Below are 16,657 nucleotides of genomic sequence, written 5' to 3' on the forward strand. Positions count from 1 at the left end.
ATTCCGTTGGCAGCGGGGAGATTGGTACACCAACAGAAGTCCCAATCTATCCGTGGTCCCCAAACTCAAGTACATACATTCAATATGGTCCGATAACCTGACAGGGACCCTGGTAAGGGAGATGTTATCCTTAGAGACCACAGCCACTCCACCTCCCCGCCCACGTCCCCTCACCTGCTCCTCTACAGAATATCCTGGAGGGAGAAGCTGGGACCAAGCTGGGCCACTAGCCTCCTCCAACTGTGGTGTGGTGTGCCCAGTCCTAAGCATGGCCATTTGGAAGGAAATCCCATTGAACTTGGTAGCATTAATTTCCAATTTCCATGTGCTAAGGAATCATGTTCTGTGGAAAAGGTGTTCTTATATTAAGTGTTTAATGGGCGCTCCAAGCCCTTTGGACAAACAGCAGGAAATCAAAATAGTCCAGCTGCTCATCATGGCCTACTGTCCCTTCCTACATCTAGAGAGGGTACCAGTCAGATGTAACTGGCAAAGCTCTATTGCTGTGTGTTATAGGAAGCAGGAGAGAAGGGTAGACAAAAAGTCATGGGTGTTCAGCAGGCCAAGTGCCACAATGGCTGCATCTTCTCCTGGTGTCTGGGAGGGAAGTGTTCAGAAGAGACATGCATCTCAAGAAAGAGGCTTCTGCGTATGAGAACTCAAAGCAGTGAATTTGGTCATCGTTTTTTGCTGCAAAAGAATCTGGCTATCCTTCTAGAACAGGGTTTCTTAACCTTGGGCCCTCAGATGTTGTTGGACTACAACTCCCATCATCCCGAGACATGGGCTTTGTGGCTGAGGATGATGGGAGTTGTAGTCCAACATCTGGGGGCCCATGGTTAAGAAACCCTGTTCTAGGACCTATTCTTTTCAGAGATCCCCATTAGTTTTTTAAAAGCACACACTTCCCCCAGCTCTAATACTATGGTAGAAAAATGAGAGAACAAGAAATGTTCTATTAAAATAAAAATAATTTATTAAAACAAATCTGTTACTTCAAAAAGGCAACTTCACTGAAGTTTGCCTGTCCTCACGCTTTCAGCATTTGTAGTAGCGTATGACACAACCAAAGTCAACACACACACACACACACACAAGATACAGCTCTCATTTTAATAAGGCTGGTCCAAGTTCTGCTCTTAGTGGCCTCAAATGCAGGCAGAACTTGATCCTAGCTAATTGCTGGTCAGCATGCTTTGCTTCTAAGTCAGTCTCTCCTTTATCTTTCTGCATCTAGTTAAACAGAGACACTTGAATTTATGACTAGCAGTCACAAGGAAGTCTGCTACATCTATGCACAGTCTGCAGAGAACAGAACTGGTTTAAGGAAACCTGGAGAGGAATGGCAATTACTACACACTGCCAGTTTAGGGAAAACAGAGACAGCCAATTATTCAAAGCCTCTCCCAAGTCTCCGAAGGACTGCACAGAACAGCCCTGCAGCTTATTACTTTTTGCAACGGAGGCTGAACTGATCTGGCTTGGAGTGCCAAATGCATCCAGGTTGATGTATGGAGTAGGATTACTCAGAGCAATCAGTTAATGCAGAAGACATTCTTTCCTGGTGCATCACTTCTGTATGGAACATGAACTTTCTTTAGCAACTGGCCAGCAGTTTTGCTTGTTTTGTCTCTCTTAAGACTCTTAAATATCACACCATGTCACACAGTTTGAAAACTGCTAGTGTCAGTATGTCCATCCATCAAAAACATATATTATGTTTGGACAGATCTCCATTATGTTTGGACAGATACATTCAGTCTGAGAGTCCACCGAGCCTGCAAAGACACATGGTCTTCTTCCTTGATGGATAAATGACCTTCTTTATTGCTCTTTTTTTCACTGATGCTCTTAGAGTTCATGTCCCTTGAGGCTCCCTGCTAATTGGTGACTTTTTGCACAATTCCTGGTAGAATTCAGATTCCAGGAACCGTGGATAAGAGTTATTCTCCATCAAGCTGTAGACTCTCTTCTGGGCTGCACTGAAGCAGCTGTGTGTAGCCTCTTGGAGGTTCTGGGCAATGACATTCTTGGTTTGAAAATCTATGTTGATCTGAAAGAAAGGAAAAGAGAATTTTTTAACTGAGCATGTTCCATAGCTGTCCATACCGGCTCAGACCAAGAATTCATTTAATCTAGTAGTGTCCAACAGAGGACATTCACAAGCAAAGCAAGATAGAGAACCACTTTTTGTTGCTTACATGTACTATCCAGTAAACAAAAACATACTGCTCCTGAATATGGAGATTGCATTTAAGAATCATGGCAAACAATTCAGACATGTGCAGGAAGCTAACTGATGCCCTTTTGTGGATGAGCACGTTTCCAATGCCCAGTGTATGACAGCCAGCAAATACTAGCGGAAAGAGAACAGTTTGCTAGTGGCATTTTCCCCTGTGGTTGTTTATAGACATGCATAGGAGCATGTCAGGGGAACTATAGTGTCACTAGTAGTATAACTTATTCGGGACCAAAGAATGAATGTGTAGTAAGATTACTACTGGCAGTGTAACACCAGCGGCACCAACTGCATGTATGTTACAGATTCCCAGTATAATACCCACCCATGCCACACAGTCATTTAAATCACGATGCTTGGCTTTATACAGACCACCCTCAGAAGTGCCACCCTGTGATACACTACTACTTGCATTAGCCACTCTCAAAAATAGATGCATGAGAGAAACAGCTGGAGAATTCATCATTTTCGAATACTGTCCTACTGTAATGAAGAATGTGAAATCCATTAGGTGCCCTTGGGCTGCTTACTATGTTGTAGCCTAAACGGTTTTTGGGAGGATGAAGTGGGCTAATACTATGGTAGGCAAATATCAGGTGGCTTCTGGACTGCAACCCTAAGTACATTTAGGGGTTATTTTGGAGTTGTTGATCTCCTTATTTCTTTTTTAAAAAATCAGAACTGATACCCATGGAGAATTGTACATGGAAAGTGATATAACAGAACTGACAACCTATGTGGATTATTCAGGAGATCTTCTGGAGCAGGAGTGGCAAGAGCCAGCTTACATATGAACACCACGCCATGTGGCTTCGTCAATTCTGATGTGACACTCCTATCTCTCCCAGGAAATAAGTCCCAAATGATCCACTGTTAGGGATCTAGGCCTTAAAACAAACATTCCAGGTTCCAAAGACATCTTTAAATAGAAGAGAAGGCAAGGGAAGTCTTTAAAAATTGGAGGTTTTCCTCACCTCTTTGGGAGCTTCCCTTTCAATAAAGTCATTGTAAATTTTCTTGGCCTTGGAGGAGAGCTTCTGTGGGGACTTTGTTTTCTTGAAATCCTCACAAGCCAGCCAGAAGTCAATGTTCTCTTCACAGAACTCAGATTTAAGGAATGCCCTGAAAGCTGCAATACCATCTGCAAAGCAAGGTGAAAAAGACAGATTAGCTCAAAGCATCCAAAGAATGTTGTGTGCATATACATTGCCTTCATACTTCTCTATCTCATACCCTGGTCTTGTTCTGTTGCCTTTGCACTACTAACAGAATGTATCCAAACAAATTTACTTTAAAAGGCTATGAGCAGTCTAGAGTAACTTGCCAGTCTCTACATTTTTAAACATGAAAATTGTCAATAATTTATTTTTTTTGAAAAATCAGCTTGTCTTTTCTTAATAGGCCAAGATTCCTAAAAATGAATGGGAGAGGAATAAGATCTTATACAGTTTCGCTCCTGTGCTTAGATACTGTATGTTAACCTTTAGACTCGAGTAAATATTTATGGAAGAGCAATAAACTCCTGAAAGATATCTGCAATGGAAAAGCTGACTCAAAGTCGATGCTGAAACAAATGCAATATAATTAATGGGATCTCTCCCTTTTTCATAAATTTGGCAAGGAAATGGTCTAAGTTGCATAGCAGCACAGTGAACAAAGCTGTCAATCTACACTTCTCTCATTGGGTTTCGAGTAGAATTAATGCATCAATATTAATGCAAATGCACACATGGGAGTAAATTCTTCAGCAGCTAGCACAATGTGTCTGTGCTTTTCCAACAGGAATTTAGATGAGAGACAGTCAGCTTCCAGCCCTGAGGCTCTTTTTATATGCAGTCGGCATACTCTAGCTGGGAAGGATCACAAACGTCCTACTGTTTTAGGGTTTTTAAAAAAAATGTTTCTAGTCCTCAAGGTTGAAAAGCTAATTCTGAATTCGATGTGAAAACTGAAATTTGTTTAGGCTTCTTAGAGTCTGTGGGCTGCACCAAGATCAGTCTCTCCTCTTCCCCCTTATGCCAGATAAAGGGTGACAACTGAAGCTGAAGCAGGTGTTTGGCAAGGGGTGGGGGCTGGAGGCTGTAGCAGCAGGTAAAGCCTGGTGAGGTCTTTGGATCAGTCAGAGCAGTGCTACAAGCCAACCATGGGAGGGACGTATCAAGAATCATTGCTAGCTGTTTGCCAGAGCACTGGATACTTGATGGGAGACTAAAGCTTAGAGTAGGCACCATTCAATGTGAGCACCCCACCAGGACTTTCTCAATCGAGTGTGAGCCCTCTTCAGCACACTGCCTTGCCCACATGCAAAAGCTCTCCAGGGAGAAATTGCTCTTAATTCTTTTTTATTGGAGTTGTATACTTCAGCTTACATAGCTCTAAAGGAATGCAAGGCCAGCTAAAAATACAGGCTAACTACAGGGACTGCAGCACAAAAACAGTAATTTCACAGGCCAGCTCCTGCCATGGGAAGTGCCTCAGAGCTATGCATGAATAGGAAAATGCTTTTTCTATGAATCTGGGCCCCAGGCAACCCCAAATGCCAATCTTTTAAAGGTGGCTAACAAGCAGCGAGCACAAGTAACCATTCAGAATTCTGACGCCTAACTAAGCTGTCTTATGAAGCATCTGTGAGGGAAACACTCCCCTGCAATCTCCTATGCTAAATGCATTCCTTAAGGCAACTTACATTTGTTAGATAGAAGTTCATCAAAAGCTTCTGACCACAGCTGGGCTTCCTCGGCAGTGGGTCTAAAAAAAGGAGAGACAGAAAAAGGTGTCAAAAATGCATAACTTTTATATTATATTTAATTTAATTTAATAGATTTTTTCCAAAAATCCAAAGAACCACTACTGTGACAAAAGAAATACATACCGAACAAACGCTTTTGGTTTTCCGTTCTTATTGGCTTTTCTACTGGCAGAACTGGAAGAGTTTTGCAGGAAACAACTTATTCTTGATTTCCAATCTCTTAAGCTAAAAAAGAAAAGAAAAAATCAAGTAAGTTCGACTACGGCCTCTAACTTTAGAAATGCAAATCAACTGCAAGCTCCTTGATTAAAATACACTGGAATTATGTTTGCTCAATATGTCTCCAAATCTTTATTTATATCAAACATTCTTTTTTAAAGTATTTAGTCTGCTATGTTAACTGCTTACATTTGAGGAATTCAAGTTGTCTGTGATTGGTATGGCCCCATTTATACATGCAACTAATTTCTTGCAGTCATAAAGTGATGAATATGAATGTGTGAACCAAGAATGAATAACCAGAACAAACCCTTCATATTATTACAGCAAAAAAGGTGCAATGAAACATGATCTTTGGTATTATTTGTTTGGTTATGCCTCTCTTTTTCACATACAGTGGTGCATTTGAAGACTTAGGCTGAAAGCCTAGCAGAAAGATGGGATACTTAAAATGAAAGATTCTATATGAGAAGCCCCACTGAATTTAGTGGGAATGCACCCAGTATCCGGCTGCATATCTGCCTTTCTGCTAGGCTTTGGGAATCACTAGACTTCGACTGTGGCAAGGTATTTTGCGTGCTACAGGGTTGATTCAATATTGATGCAATATTGTGAAATCTGCAGAAAAAGGCTCTGCAGAAGATGCACTACCAAGTCAGCTTTTCCAGCTGGGAAATAAAGACTCCAATAGCTCTTTGCAGGGTTCTGCACAATTAGCATGCTTTGCATCGTTTACAAAACGTTTTGCAGAGAAGTCCTAAAAATCCCCAAAGCAACATCCAACTTCTCCATTTATTAAAGGATCTACATTAGAACTAAATCTGCATTCACTAGAAGAGAAGAAAGAATAGACCTTTCTTCACTGAGCTGCAGTCCTCGGTTTAGGATGTTTGCATATTAAGATGTTCAGAGAGAAGTTCTCTTTTCCGAAATGAAAAGTTTCCAGGGCAGTCAAGATCCATGCAAACATAAACCCATTTTGGCAAACTAAGATTCTGCAACTATTAGTGCTGACTGGTTCCACAGAAAGACATTATCCAGCCAGTCACGTTAATGGGAAGAATTTAAGCACATGCTAACTTTCTCGTATTGAACTCAATAGGACTTGGCCTCGGCTAGAGCCATTTTAAGCAGGGTTGCCAACTCTAAGCTATTGATCTCCCCACACCACGCCGTACTTTTCACAATATCAAGATATTAAAATCTCCAAGATTGCTTTCAACAATCACTCGGAGATTCATGTGGATACCTGGAGACTTCAGCCAGTCTTTGAGGACTGGCAACCCAAGCCAGAAAGGTTAGAGGATGTACAAATAATGACATTTCAAATCATCCCTAGTTTATTCCACATTACAGAATATCCAGGTATCAACCACACCGGCGAATCTTGCTCCCGAAACATTTAGAATGCACTCCGTTTTTGTTGATTGATGCACGACTGCCGCCGAGTTGCACAGAACGCTTCGCCAGGAGGCGTTCTGCCTAACTCCTAAGGCGTGCAACACCCTTTGTCAAAACAGCAACTGCAAATCTCATTTGACCACACCAACGACTAGAACTGAGGGGTTGTTCTCAAGGACCAACACTGCACGATTGCCTACAACGTACAGGTCATTTTTTAACGAAATGCTTTCCTCAAATAGCTCGTTTTCCTTCGCGAAAAAGAAAATCTGCCTTCCGAACTACCACCTCTTATTTTAATGGTAATTTAAACTCACATTGTTTTCTTCATCTTCCCTTTTTTCTCCTCTTTGCTCTGGCAATTGCTGGCGCTTCTCTCCATTTGGTTGCAGTTGTGCTGGAGAGCCAGGAACATTGCACTCTGCATACTCCTTCTGCGTTTAATTTCCCCACCGAGGCTGTGCATACCAGCCACTCTCCTAGATTAAAGAGATTTCTCCGCTCCAAGAAACTTCAGCAGCTCGCTCGCCCAGCCCGCTCATTTATAGAGGAAGGGAGGTGAGGGACGGGCTTTGATCACACTCTCTTCGCCTGCTGATTTGCTAAGCAAAGGGACAACCAAAGGACACCTCCCAAACAAGGCGCTTTCAAGCAAGGCGTGCTCACAAGTTCAGCTCTGACGCAGAGAGCTCGCTCTTATCATAGCCAAAAGCTGCCGGGCTGTTGCAAGTCGTGTTCCCCCCTTCCCCCCTGCAATTTTTAGCACGATTAACCGAAAAAGAAAAAGGGAAAGGATCTTTTAAACAGTTGGGTGCTTTGGGTTTCTAGAAATAGGCAAAAAAATAAGCATCACGAGTTGACTGGGGACGTGCTTGCAATTTATGTATATATCTGGGTACTCTTTTTTTTAGAAGAAAGCTGAATAACAAAATCCATATACGGAGCTAATCGCATTTTATTGTGAGCCAACTTTTATCGAGAGGAACCTCGATAAACCAGCTCACCAATGACGACCAGGCTTGCAAGATTTGTAGGCTCTGCTCGTTTGCATTAGCAACATCAACCACTGTTGCTGTCCTGTCCCCCTGCACCCCTTTCTTCAGCAATTAGATGTCTGATAAGCCTTGCCAGAAATATGTCTCCTTGTGGCAAACATCTTTTGGAGCTAACAGCTCGTGGAAATGTAATGTTCTGAACCTTACCTGGAGTTAGTTTGTCATTATTATATTTTTATTTTTTGCAACCTGAGTTTGTACTGATGCTGTACATATGTGTATGCAAGAGATTTCAAATCAAGCGATGCAGAGAAAGTGCTTTTCTCTAGTATGTTGCAATTTGGATTGCAGTGATTTTGGAATACACAGCTTTCTTTTTTCAATGGGGGCTTAATAGTCGTCCCCCCCCATAGGGCATAATTTACCAAGAAGCTAGTTTCTTTGTGTGGAAGAGAGATTGAGGTACAAATATTACCGTAATCATGAGCCATAGATGATGATGATGATGATGATAAAAAATGAAGCCCAACTCAATGCATGCTTACTCAGGAGTAAGTCCCCCCTGAGTTCAAAGGCATTTGCTTCCCTCCCAGTATGTGTGCAGAGGACTGAAACTTTAATATTAATATAGTACTTTTCCTCTGGCCAAAACATTTTGCAAATACCTTTTCAATACACCTTACCACAATCCTGACAGGCAGGGCAGTATTCGTATACTTATAGTGTAGATGGCGGACTGAAGCCACTGTCTTCTTGCCTAAGAAGTAAACTGCCCAGAGACGTAAGTTTTGGGTGGTATAAAAATATGTTAAATAAATAAATAAATAAATAATAAAATAAGTCAGCTCATGGCTAAATTGAGATTTGCACAATGGGCACTTCAAGGCTCATGCTTATAACCACAATCATACACTACCCTAAACTGTCATCATTGCAGTTAGATTTATAAGAAACACAAATATTGTTAGGGAAATTGTAGGTTTTTTCAACTGATCATTTTTGAATACCACTTGTATCTTTTCTACAGCTGAAGAAATGTTCGTAATGTTCCAAGTAATAACTGTCACTGAGTGTGAAAGTTGAAATCTTCACTATTGGTCAACATAAGATGCAGAGGGGGTGCTTGTGCCCATCGATACAACTTACTGTCCCAAACAACTTATTGTCAATAAGTTGTCCAGAGGGGTCACTGTTGGACTTAGCTCTGGAAATGTTTCAGATTTCACCAGAGCTGATTAGTGGATGGATTGCTCCTAGGCTGCAGCTTCTCAGTTTAAAGTCCCTATCTTCATAACAGAAATAATAAAACCAACCAGATTCTACACTTCAGTAAACATCTTCTGATCTGTTTTGTAAAATGTTATGTACCATAAGTGAACATAATCCTGGAGATAATTTAATTGAAAAGAAATTGAAATGCACAGTGAATAATTTAGAAGCCTCTTGAATCCCAGTTCTCTTTCTTTCTGCTTGCACTCTGCTCATACGTTTGGATTATTTCCTGTTATGAGGATCTTTGGCCAGTAGGGTCTGATCTGGGACTTTCAGTCTAATTTTATGCAGGGAGGTAAGCACTTACAATAGCTTCCCCAGAAGCTTTAACCTATGTTTCTCCTGCAACATAATGTGCCTCTCAGAAGGCACATTAAAGAAAGGAAAGGCATAGAAACATTTATTGTTCAAGTATTCTGTACACAAAAACCAGCGGCAGCCTGAGGCAAAAATCCATAGGAAAGTGGTAATGTCACACTATTGCTTACACTACTGCTTTTCCAGTAGATGACATCTGCAGAACATTGCATCAGAACCAGCTCCGAGTTGAAATGTTTGCTTAAATTTCTGCCAATGGGGAAAAATGGCATGTGGGAAACCATATGGATACTATGTCAATGAGTGGGGGTGTTAGTGCCATAATCCCCAGGGTAAGCTGTTCACATTTATTCATTAATGCTGAGTAGCCTTTACAGTTCCTGTAGACTCAGTGACTTAAGTGAGAACCGCTGTTGATGAAGGCAGAGCTGGTGTCAGCACATGGCACCTTTGGACAAAAACTGGGGGTTCTGTGCTCCAGGACGGCCCACTGCCATGATACCTGCATTGCCACTGGGCCCTTTAATTTCCTCCTCCTTCCTGCCAGCATACTGTAGTTGCCATTTTAATCCCCCCCACAATGATACATTGAGGAATTGGTGTGGCAGCTCCAACTGTGCTGGTGCTGAAAGGAGTTCCACAGCTGCTGTCCACTGCCCCCTCCCCACACTGCCCAGTGAGCTTGCCAGGGCTCCCTGATAAGGGGGCCGCACTGGAGGGCATTTTGCCCAGGAGTTGGCCCTGAATGGAGGTGATGCAGCTTGCAGGAATTGGCTTTAACTGGTTCCTTGGACCCAGCACAAATGCCTATGTGGACATCAGGGGTCAAAGGGCAAACATTTTGTGTTTGGCTTCAATGGGAGTCTTCCAGCAGTAGCTGAGCAACCTCTCAGACCTGACTAACTAGCATGTGACAACGCCTGGAAGTGAGAACAAACACCACGTATTAGGAGCAGACAAACCAGTTGGGCTTAAAATAGGAACAACCTGAAACTTAGCTCTAAATAGAATCTTGCTCAAAATAGAATCAATGGAAAGGTTCAGAGTCATCCACATGACTGAATAACGTTCCAGCTTCCTGTTATCCTAATGCAGCCTCTCATCATTTTGGTGAGATATTCGGCTTTCAGGGCACCAGCCATTTCTGCATTTTTCAAACGTTTCCTGTTTGATTTTTCTTTCAGTCCCCCTAATTTTTGAACTGCCTTGCCATTGGTTGTCATTATGGGAATGAATAAGGAAATGTGGTTTTCCCTAGTGCTCAGGTTTGGCGCATTGAGCAGACTGTACGTTCAGGGCTGCAAACCAGTGTTCCCTGTAAAAGGGATTCCAAGACGTTGTTTTTTTGTTTATTTATGTTTATTTATTACATTTATATTGCCCCATCCAAAGGCTTTGGGCAGTGCACAACAGGTAAAATACTACAACAAACAGCATTTAAAACAAGCAGGTTAGAACAACATAAAAACAAATCTAAAACAATTCAGAGCCATTAAAACCAATTAAAATTACTTAAAAGCAGGGGTGGAGCCACCATTGAGTGGACGGGTTCAAAGAACCTGGGCCGCCACCAATCAGGGGGCATGTCTGGTGCCCCAGCCACACCCCCTGCGTCTGGCATCAAATGAAGAGGGCATGGTGGGGGAGGGGGCGCTGGCAGGAGGAACATGGGCCGCCGGCTGGCTTCCTCTGCCAGTGCTTAAAAGCAACTTAAAAACCTTGGAAGGCCAGGCCAAAAAAGTATGTCTTTAGAGCTCTCTTGAAGTTGTTGACTACAACTCCCAGCATTCCCAGCTGCAATGGCCTTTCCCTGGGGATTATGGGAGTTGTAGTCAACCATATTTGGGAATCCCTCCTACAGGGAACAATGCTGCAAACCCAAGCTTACTTACCATGAAGTGCCATTGAATTAACTGGGACTGACCTTTGAGTAAATGTGTCTAGGAGCAGGTTACAAGTGCCTGCGTGGCCATACCGAGAGCCAGTAACTGGGGATGGCACAGTAACTCAGTGGCCCAGCATCTGCTTTGCATGCCAAAGATGCCAGGTTCAGTCCCTGCCATCTCCAGGTGGGGCTGGGAAAGACTCTTGTCTGAAACGTTGGGGAGCTGCTGACAGTCAGTATAGATAATACTGAGCTTGACAGACTAAGGGTCTGACTCAGTGTAAGGCAGCTTCCTATGTTCATATGTGTAGTTATTATTATTGTTTATTACTATGATGCATCATTAGTGTACATTGCACATTACAGAGTAACATAAGCAAAAGATAGGTTTCCGTCCCAAGAAACATGTAGTCTAATTTAGACAGTGCATGTATTTGTGAGGGCAGGGAGGGAGACAAGAGAGGGAGAGGCAAGGGTGACAAGGGATCAGTGTTCGCAAATACAGACCCCGGGTTCAAGATGTGGCTTAGCCATGGGATGGCCTGTCACTGCATCTCACCTAATTTACCTTCCATTGCTGTTGTGCGGCTAAAATGGGATAACAAATTGCCTTGAGTACTTTGGAGCGAGGCTGGTGATAGAAACCGGTTAAATTAAAAGAATTCTGCAAACAATATAAACACTAGTATTTTCATCTTGTTCCAGTGGTGTTTACTTATGAAGATGGTCCTCAGAAAAAGAAGATTCCAGAAAATCATAAATAATACAGTAGTAAATTTTGAATCCATAAACTTCTGGAAGCTGTTTTGTCTTTGAAAATCTGTAATAATAACTTCAGAAGAAACAAGTGGGAAAATAGGGTATTCCTTGGGACATTTGGCATCTTTTAGTGATTGGAAACTCTCAGTGTGCCACATACATTTGTTTTATCTTTTTATTTTAAAAAATTATGAGCCTCTTTTTATTGCTTTCTTTTAATTAACTGTATATTCTAATTAATTAATTAATTAATTAATTAATTAATTAGGTAATGAAACATATATCTATACCGCCCAAAATTTGTGTCTCTGGGCGGTTTACAATTAAAACAATTTAGAACATTAAATCAATTAAACAATTAAAATCATTTAAACATTAAAATCATTAAGATTAAAATCATTTAAAATCCAACATTAAAAATTATTAAAACTATAAGTCTAATTAAAAGCCTGGGTGAATAAGTATGTCTTCAGTGCCTTTTTAAAAGTTGCCAGAGATGGGGAAGCTCTTATTTCAACTGGGAGTGCATTTCAAAATCCAGGGGCAGCAACGGAGAAGGCCCATTCCTGAATAGCTGCCAGATGAGTTGGTGGCAACCACAGATGAACTCTCCAGGGCGCTTTCCAGATTAGACCCTGCAATGGGATCATGTTGGATCTCAGAAGTGTGCTTTCACACTTCCTGCGTTATGACACCGCAGTCTCTACGCGGACAGCAGGGTGTCATTCACACGGCCAATGCCTTGTCTCAAATTTAATCTCTGTGATATAGAGCTAGGAAGTTGTATATCCAGCGTAAGGAAGTTGCTGTTTTTTCAGGTTGTTAGTTGCTGCGAGACTGCTCCCCCTGCTGTTTATGTTTTCAATGTGACTTGCCCGAACGGAGGCATTTTGCTAGTCTGGAATGCGCCCAGATGATCTTAAAAGGTGGTGGGGCTCATGCTGAAGAAGACGTTCTCTTAAATACCAGGGCCTAAGCTGTTTAGGGCTTTATAGGTAATAACCAGCACCTTGTATTTTGTCTGGAATATAATTGGTAGTGCCCATGAAAGAATATTCTCATCACCTTTTTACAAGCTCAGAAGAGAGGTAAAAAGCAAACACATCTCAAGAAATGGAGTACACTTAAAACAGGTGATATAATGCTACTTGAACACCGCTGCGTTGATTAAAATAGAATGATATGGTCTCTTCCACTCTTCCTCAACAAGTGTTTTTAAATTAAAATAATATGGCAGTAACATTGGCGGTTATAAATAGGTTATTACATATTTATTTTGCTTTTATTTTGAAAGCAAGGAAAAATAATGCTAAATTTGTGAGGACCTTGCGGGACATGCCAGTTTTTAAATTTGTATCTTTATGCTCTGTTGTTGGATCTGTTCTATATATATTTTCTTTCCTGTTTTGTCATAGACCTTGGCTTGTACAATAACTATTCTGAAGATTATTTTATTTTGAATTGTGGGCAATATTCATTTTCTTCCATTAAACTGGCATGTTGTTATTTAACATTTATTCATTTAAAATATTGACATATTATGCTAATGGCAGGTTTGCTTGCCTGCCGAAATATATTTTCCATCTATATATAAAAAATAGGAATGACACAAATGGTATGTGGAAAGAAGGACACATATATACATGCCAAGTTTTGTTTACACAAATTCTTGGTTTACTTCAGAGCACCCTCTACTGGTTAGTAAAACATAGGAACCTTGGAAACAGCACTTAAAAGGAAAATAGAGGGCATATCCTTATTACAGATTTAAATCAAACAGTTTTTTCCCTGTTACCAGAAATTTCTGGGTAGTGTAGTTCTGGTGGGGTGGGGTGGGGAGGGGAGGGGAAGAAATACCTAATAAAATTATCAATACCTAACCAGACTATTACTACTGCCAGAATTCTTTGAAGGAAGCCACAACTGTTCAAGTAGTATAATACCAAAATAAATATGTAATGTAGATTGGATGAACTTCAGTATAGTTCTGACTATGATGGTAGAATTAGACTCAGAACAAGTGGTGAATCACTTTGGGCTGTGTAGGATAATACTCCAAACCAGCCCAATTCAATGTGGTGGAGGACTGTGGGTGCATACTGTTGAGATTTATGTGTATATACATTGTCTTTGTTCTTGCCACTGATGTATTGTGTGAATATCTGTGTATAGACTTGGGGTAGAGTTTAGAATGTTGGTACTGAGACACACACACACACACACACCCAGTTAGGATGATCTTTCATTCAGAGTAGGACTGTTTATGATTTGGTAATAGTTAAGTAATAAACTGCCCCCACATGCTGACTTAGGCCACTTTGGAGTATCGTTTAAATGAGTCCATAAATGAATTTGCAGTCATAGTAGTGACTATCACAGTGCAATCATAGTAGAAACCAGCCCATACATGAATTTGCAGTCATAGTAGTGCTTACTGAAAGTGAACTATCTCAGAGCCCTTGATAGCCTTTTAAATTTGTTTTTGAACCACTGTGGGAGGGAACTAAGTTTTAAACGGTAAGTCAGTACACCATAGCAAAGAACCCTAAAATGGGTTGGAGTGGCTTAGCCATGGTTTGCTGCTGAGATGGAGGACTCATAGCTGACTCTCTAGGCCTGGGGTGCACAACTCAAATGCCTTGGTGGGCCGGAATCAACCGTGACTTGGTGTGCAGGGGCCATGGTCAATTTCAACACATTAATTATTAAAGGTAAAGTGTGCTGCCGTTGAGTCAGTTTCTACTCCTGGTGACCACAGAGCCCTGTGGTTGTCTCCAGTAGACTACAGGAGGTGTTTACCATTGCCTCTACTGCGCAGTCTGAGGTGATGCCTTTCAGCATCTTCCTATATCGCTGCTGCCCGATATAGGTACCAGTGGGGATTCGAACCATCAACCTCATGCTTGCTAGGCAAGTCATTTCTCATTATGCCATTAGGAGGGGTATACCATTGCCTCTTCCCACGCAGTGCGAAATGATGCCTTTCGGCATCTTCCTATATCGCTGCTGCCCAATATAGGTGTTTCCCATAGTCTGGGAAACATACCAGTTAAATTAATTATTTAAAATATTAATGAAAGGCAGAGGGTTGGAGTCAGGGGTAGGGAAGTGCACGGACTGCAGAGGTGTGGTCTGATGCCGGGGTGTGTGTGTTGCTTTAAGGGTGGCGGGGGGGGGTTGTACTTACTCCTCCCATCGTTTTTCCCCCTCCGTCGCTCCATTTTCAAGTAAAATCTTCAGGGCGGCAGCAGTCCTCCCTGTTGCCCCTGCCCCCTTTTGTCTGCTAAAAGCGGAAGTAACTTCCGTGCATGTGTCTGCCACGCGATGTCGACATGCGTGACGGCGGGCGCATGCGTGGAAGTTACTTCCGCTTTTAGCAGACAACAAGGGAGCAGGGGCGGCAGGGAGGACTGCTGCCGCCCCGAAGATTTTACTTGAAAATGGAGCACTGGAGGGGGAAAAGCAGCAGGAGGGGTAAGTACAACCCCCCGCCCTTAAAGCAACCCCCCCCCGGCGACGGTCCGCCGGACCAGTGAACCAGTTCGCAGGCCTCCAACATGGCCTACGAACTGGTTCGTGGACATCCCTAGTCAGGGGTAGGAGTGAGGGGAAAGAGGGAAGGTGTTAGTAGTAGACTCCAGCCCAGGGGTGGGGGATATTAGGTCTCAAGTGGGCAGCTGTATTGAACCACTGCTTCTTGATCAGCATAACAGAGCAAGAGCTCTTCATAGCTTCTGCTGTTGCTACAGGATACCTGGGGCCAGCAAAAAGGTCCCTGTGGGCCAGATCAGGCTCCCGGGCCTTATGTTGTGCAGGGCTGCTCTAGGCAAAGGCACTCTTACCCTTGGACTTCCGGGTCAAAGTCCAGGGCCTCCACAGCCCTGGGGGCCCCAAATTCTCTTTAGTCTGTCCTGGGTGGTATGGTTGCCCAGTCGAGCATGGTGATGCTTAATGGGGGGCGGGCGCCAAATGATTTTAGGTCCAGGCTCCCAAATTACCTAGGTGCACCTCTGTCTCTAGGAGCTGGCAGGATGATATAGAAGTCAGTTCTGGAAGAAAGCAGCTAGCCTAATTCCAAGACATGTGTTCCTTCTTGGGAGGAACTCTGAACTTCTCTTCAAATTTCAGTTTTTTCTTGGAGGAACCCTGAAGAAACTCCTCCAATTCCACTTTGGAGGAATGTGGGTTCTAACCAGGGGTATGTAGATCATCAGACCCTGTGTTTGGCAGTCTGGATTGCCTAGGCTTGGGGTAAATACCACGAGCCTGGTCTTGTGTTTCTGCTAGCCCAACAGAGCAGTATCTTCTACCTGGTGTACCTCTGACCAGTCCTAAGTTCACTGCCAGAAATGGACAGCAGGAGCACTGGTTAGAAAATAGAGTCAGGTATGACTGTGGACTGCCTCTGGCTATAGTATGGCCCTGAGCCACATCTGAAGTCCACCAACTTGCAAGGGAGAAGAGTTAAGCCTTTAATGAGCTATCCTTTGACATTAACACTCTGCAGGGACTTTTACACACATCAGACTTTACCGCAGGTTTACTGGGAGGCTTTAGTGTGAACTTGAAGTTGTCCCAAAAAACCGATGCAAAAAGTGGGGGTTTCTTTTAACCCTGGATATAAATTGGGCTATATTCTTAACATGCAGTGAAAAACCCAAATTGTCTGTGAACTGCTCCCCGATAACTCACAGGGACTTGGGGGTAAATCTGGCCAATATGTGAATACACCCCCTCCATTCCAGAGGAAATGCAAGTTAAAGGGCTTTTAAAACCCCGTGTGTAAAACTTCCAGTCTGTTGTGGATTTCTGCTAAAGGT

The 16,657-nt window shown here is 42.6% G+C and overlaps 1 protein-coding gene across 1 annotated transcript; it reads right to left on the bottom strand.

The window, feature by feature from the left end:
• Positions 1–953: 953 nt before the first annotated feature.
• On the bottom strand, positions 954–7,136 carry RGS2 (regulator of G protein signaling 2). Its single transcript, XM_053248768.1, has 5 exons — positions 6,926–7,136; positions 5,112–5,213; positions 4,926–4,987; positions 3,214–3,380; positions 954–2,053 (listed from the first exon to the last, which is right to left on the bottom strand). Exons 1-5 carry the CDS (start codon positions 7,072–7,074, stop codon positions 1,859–1,861), a joined length of 675 nt encoding a protein of 224 aa, XP_053104743.1. The 5' UTR covers positions 7,075–7,136; the 3' UTR covers positions 954–1,858.
• Between the last annotated feature and the right edge of the window lie 9,521 nt (positions 7,137–16,657).

The sequence above is a fragment of the Hemicordylus capensis genome, chromosome 4, assembly GCF_027244095.1.
Source record: "Hemicordylus capensis ecotype Gifberg chromosome 4, rHemCap1.1.pri, whole genome shotgun sequence".
NCBI lineage: Eukaryota > Metazoa > Chordata > Lepidosauria > Squamata > Cordylidae > Hemicordylus > Hemicordylus capensis.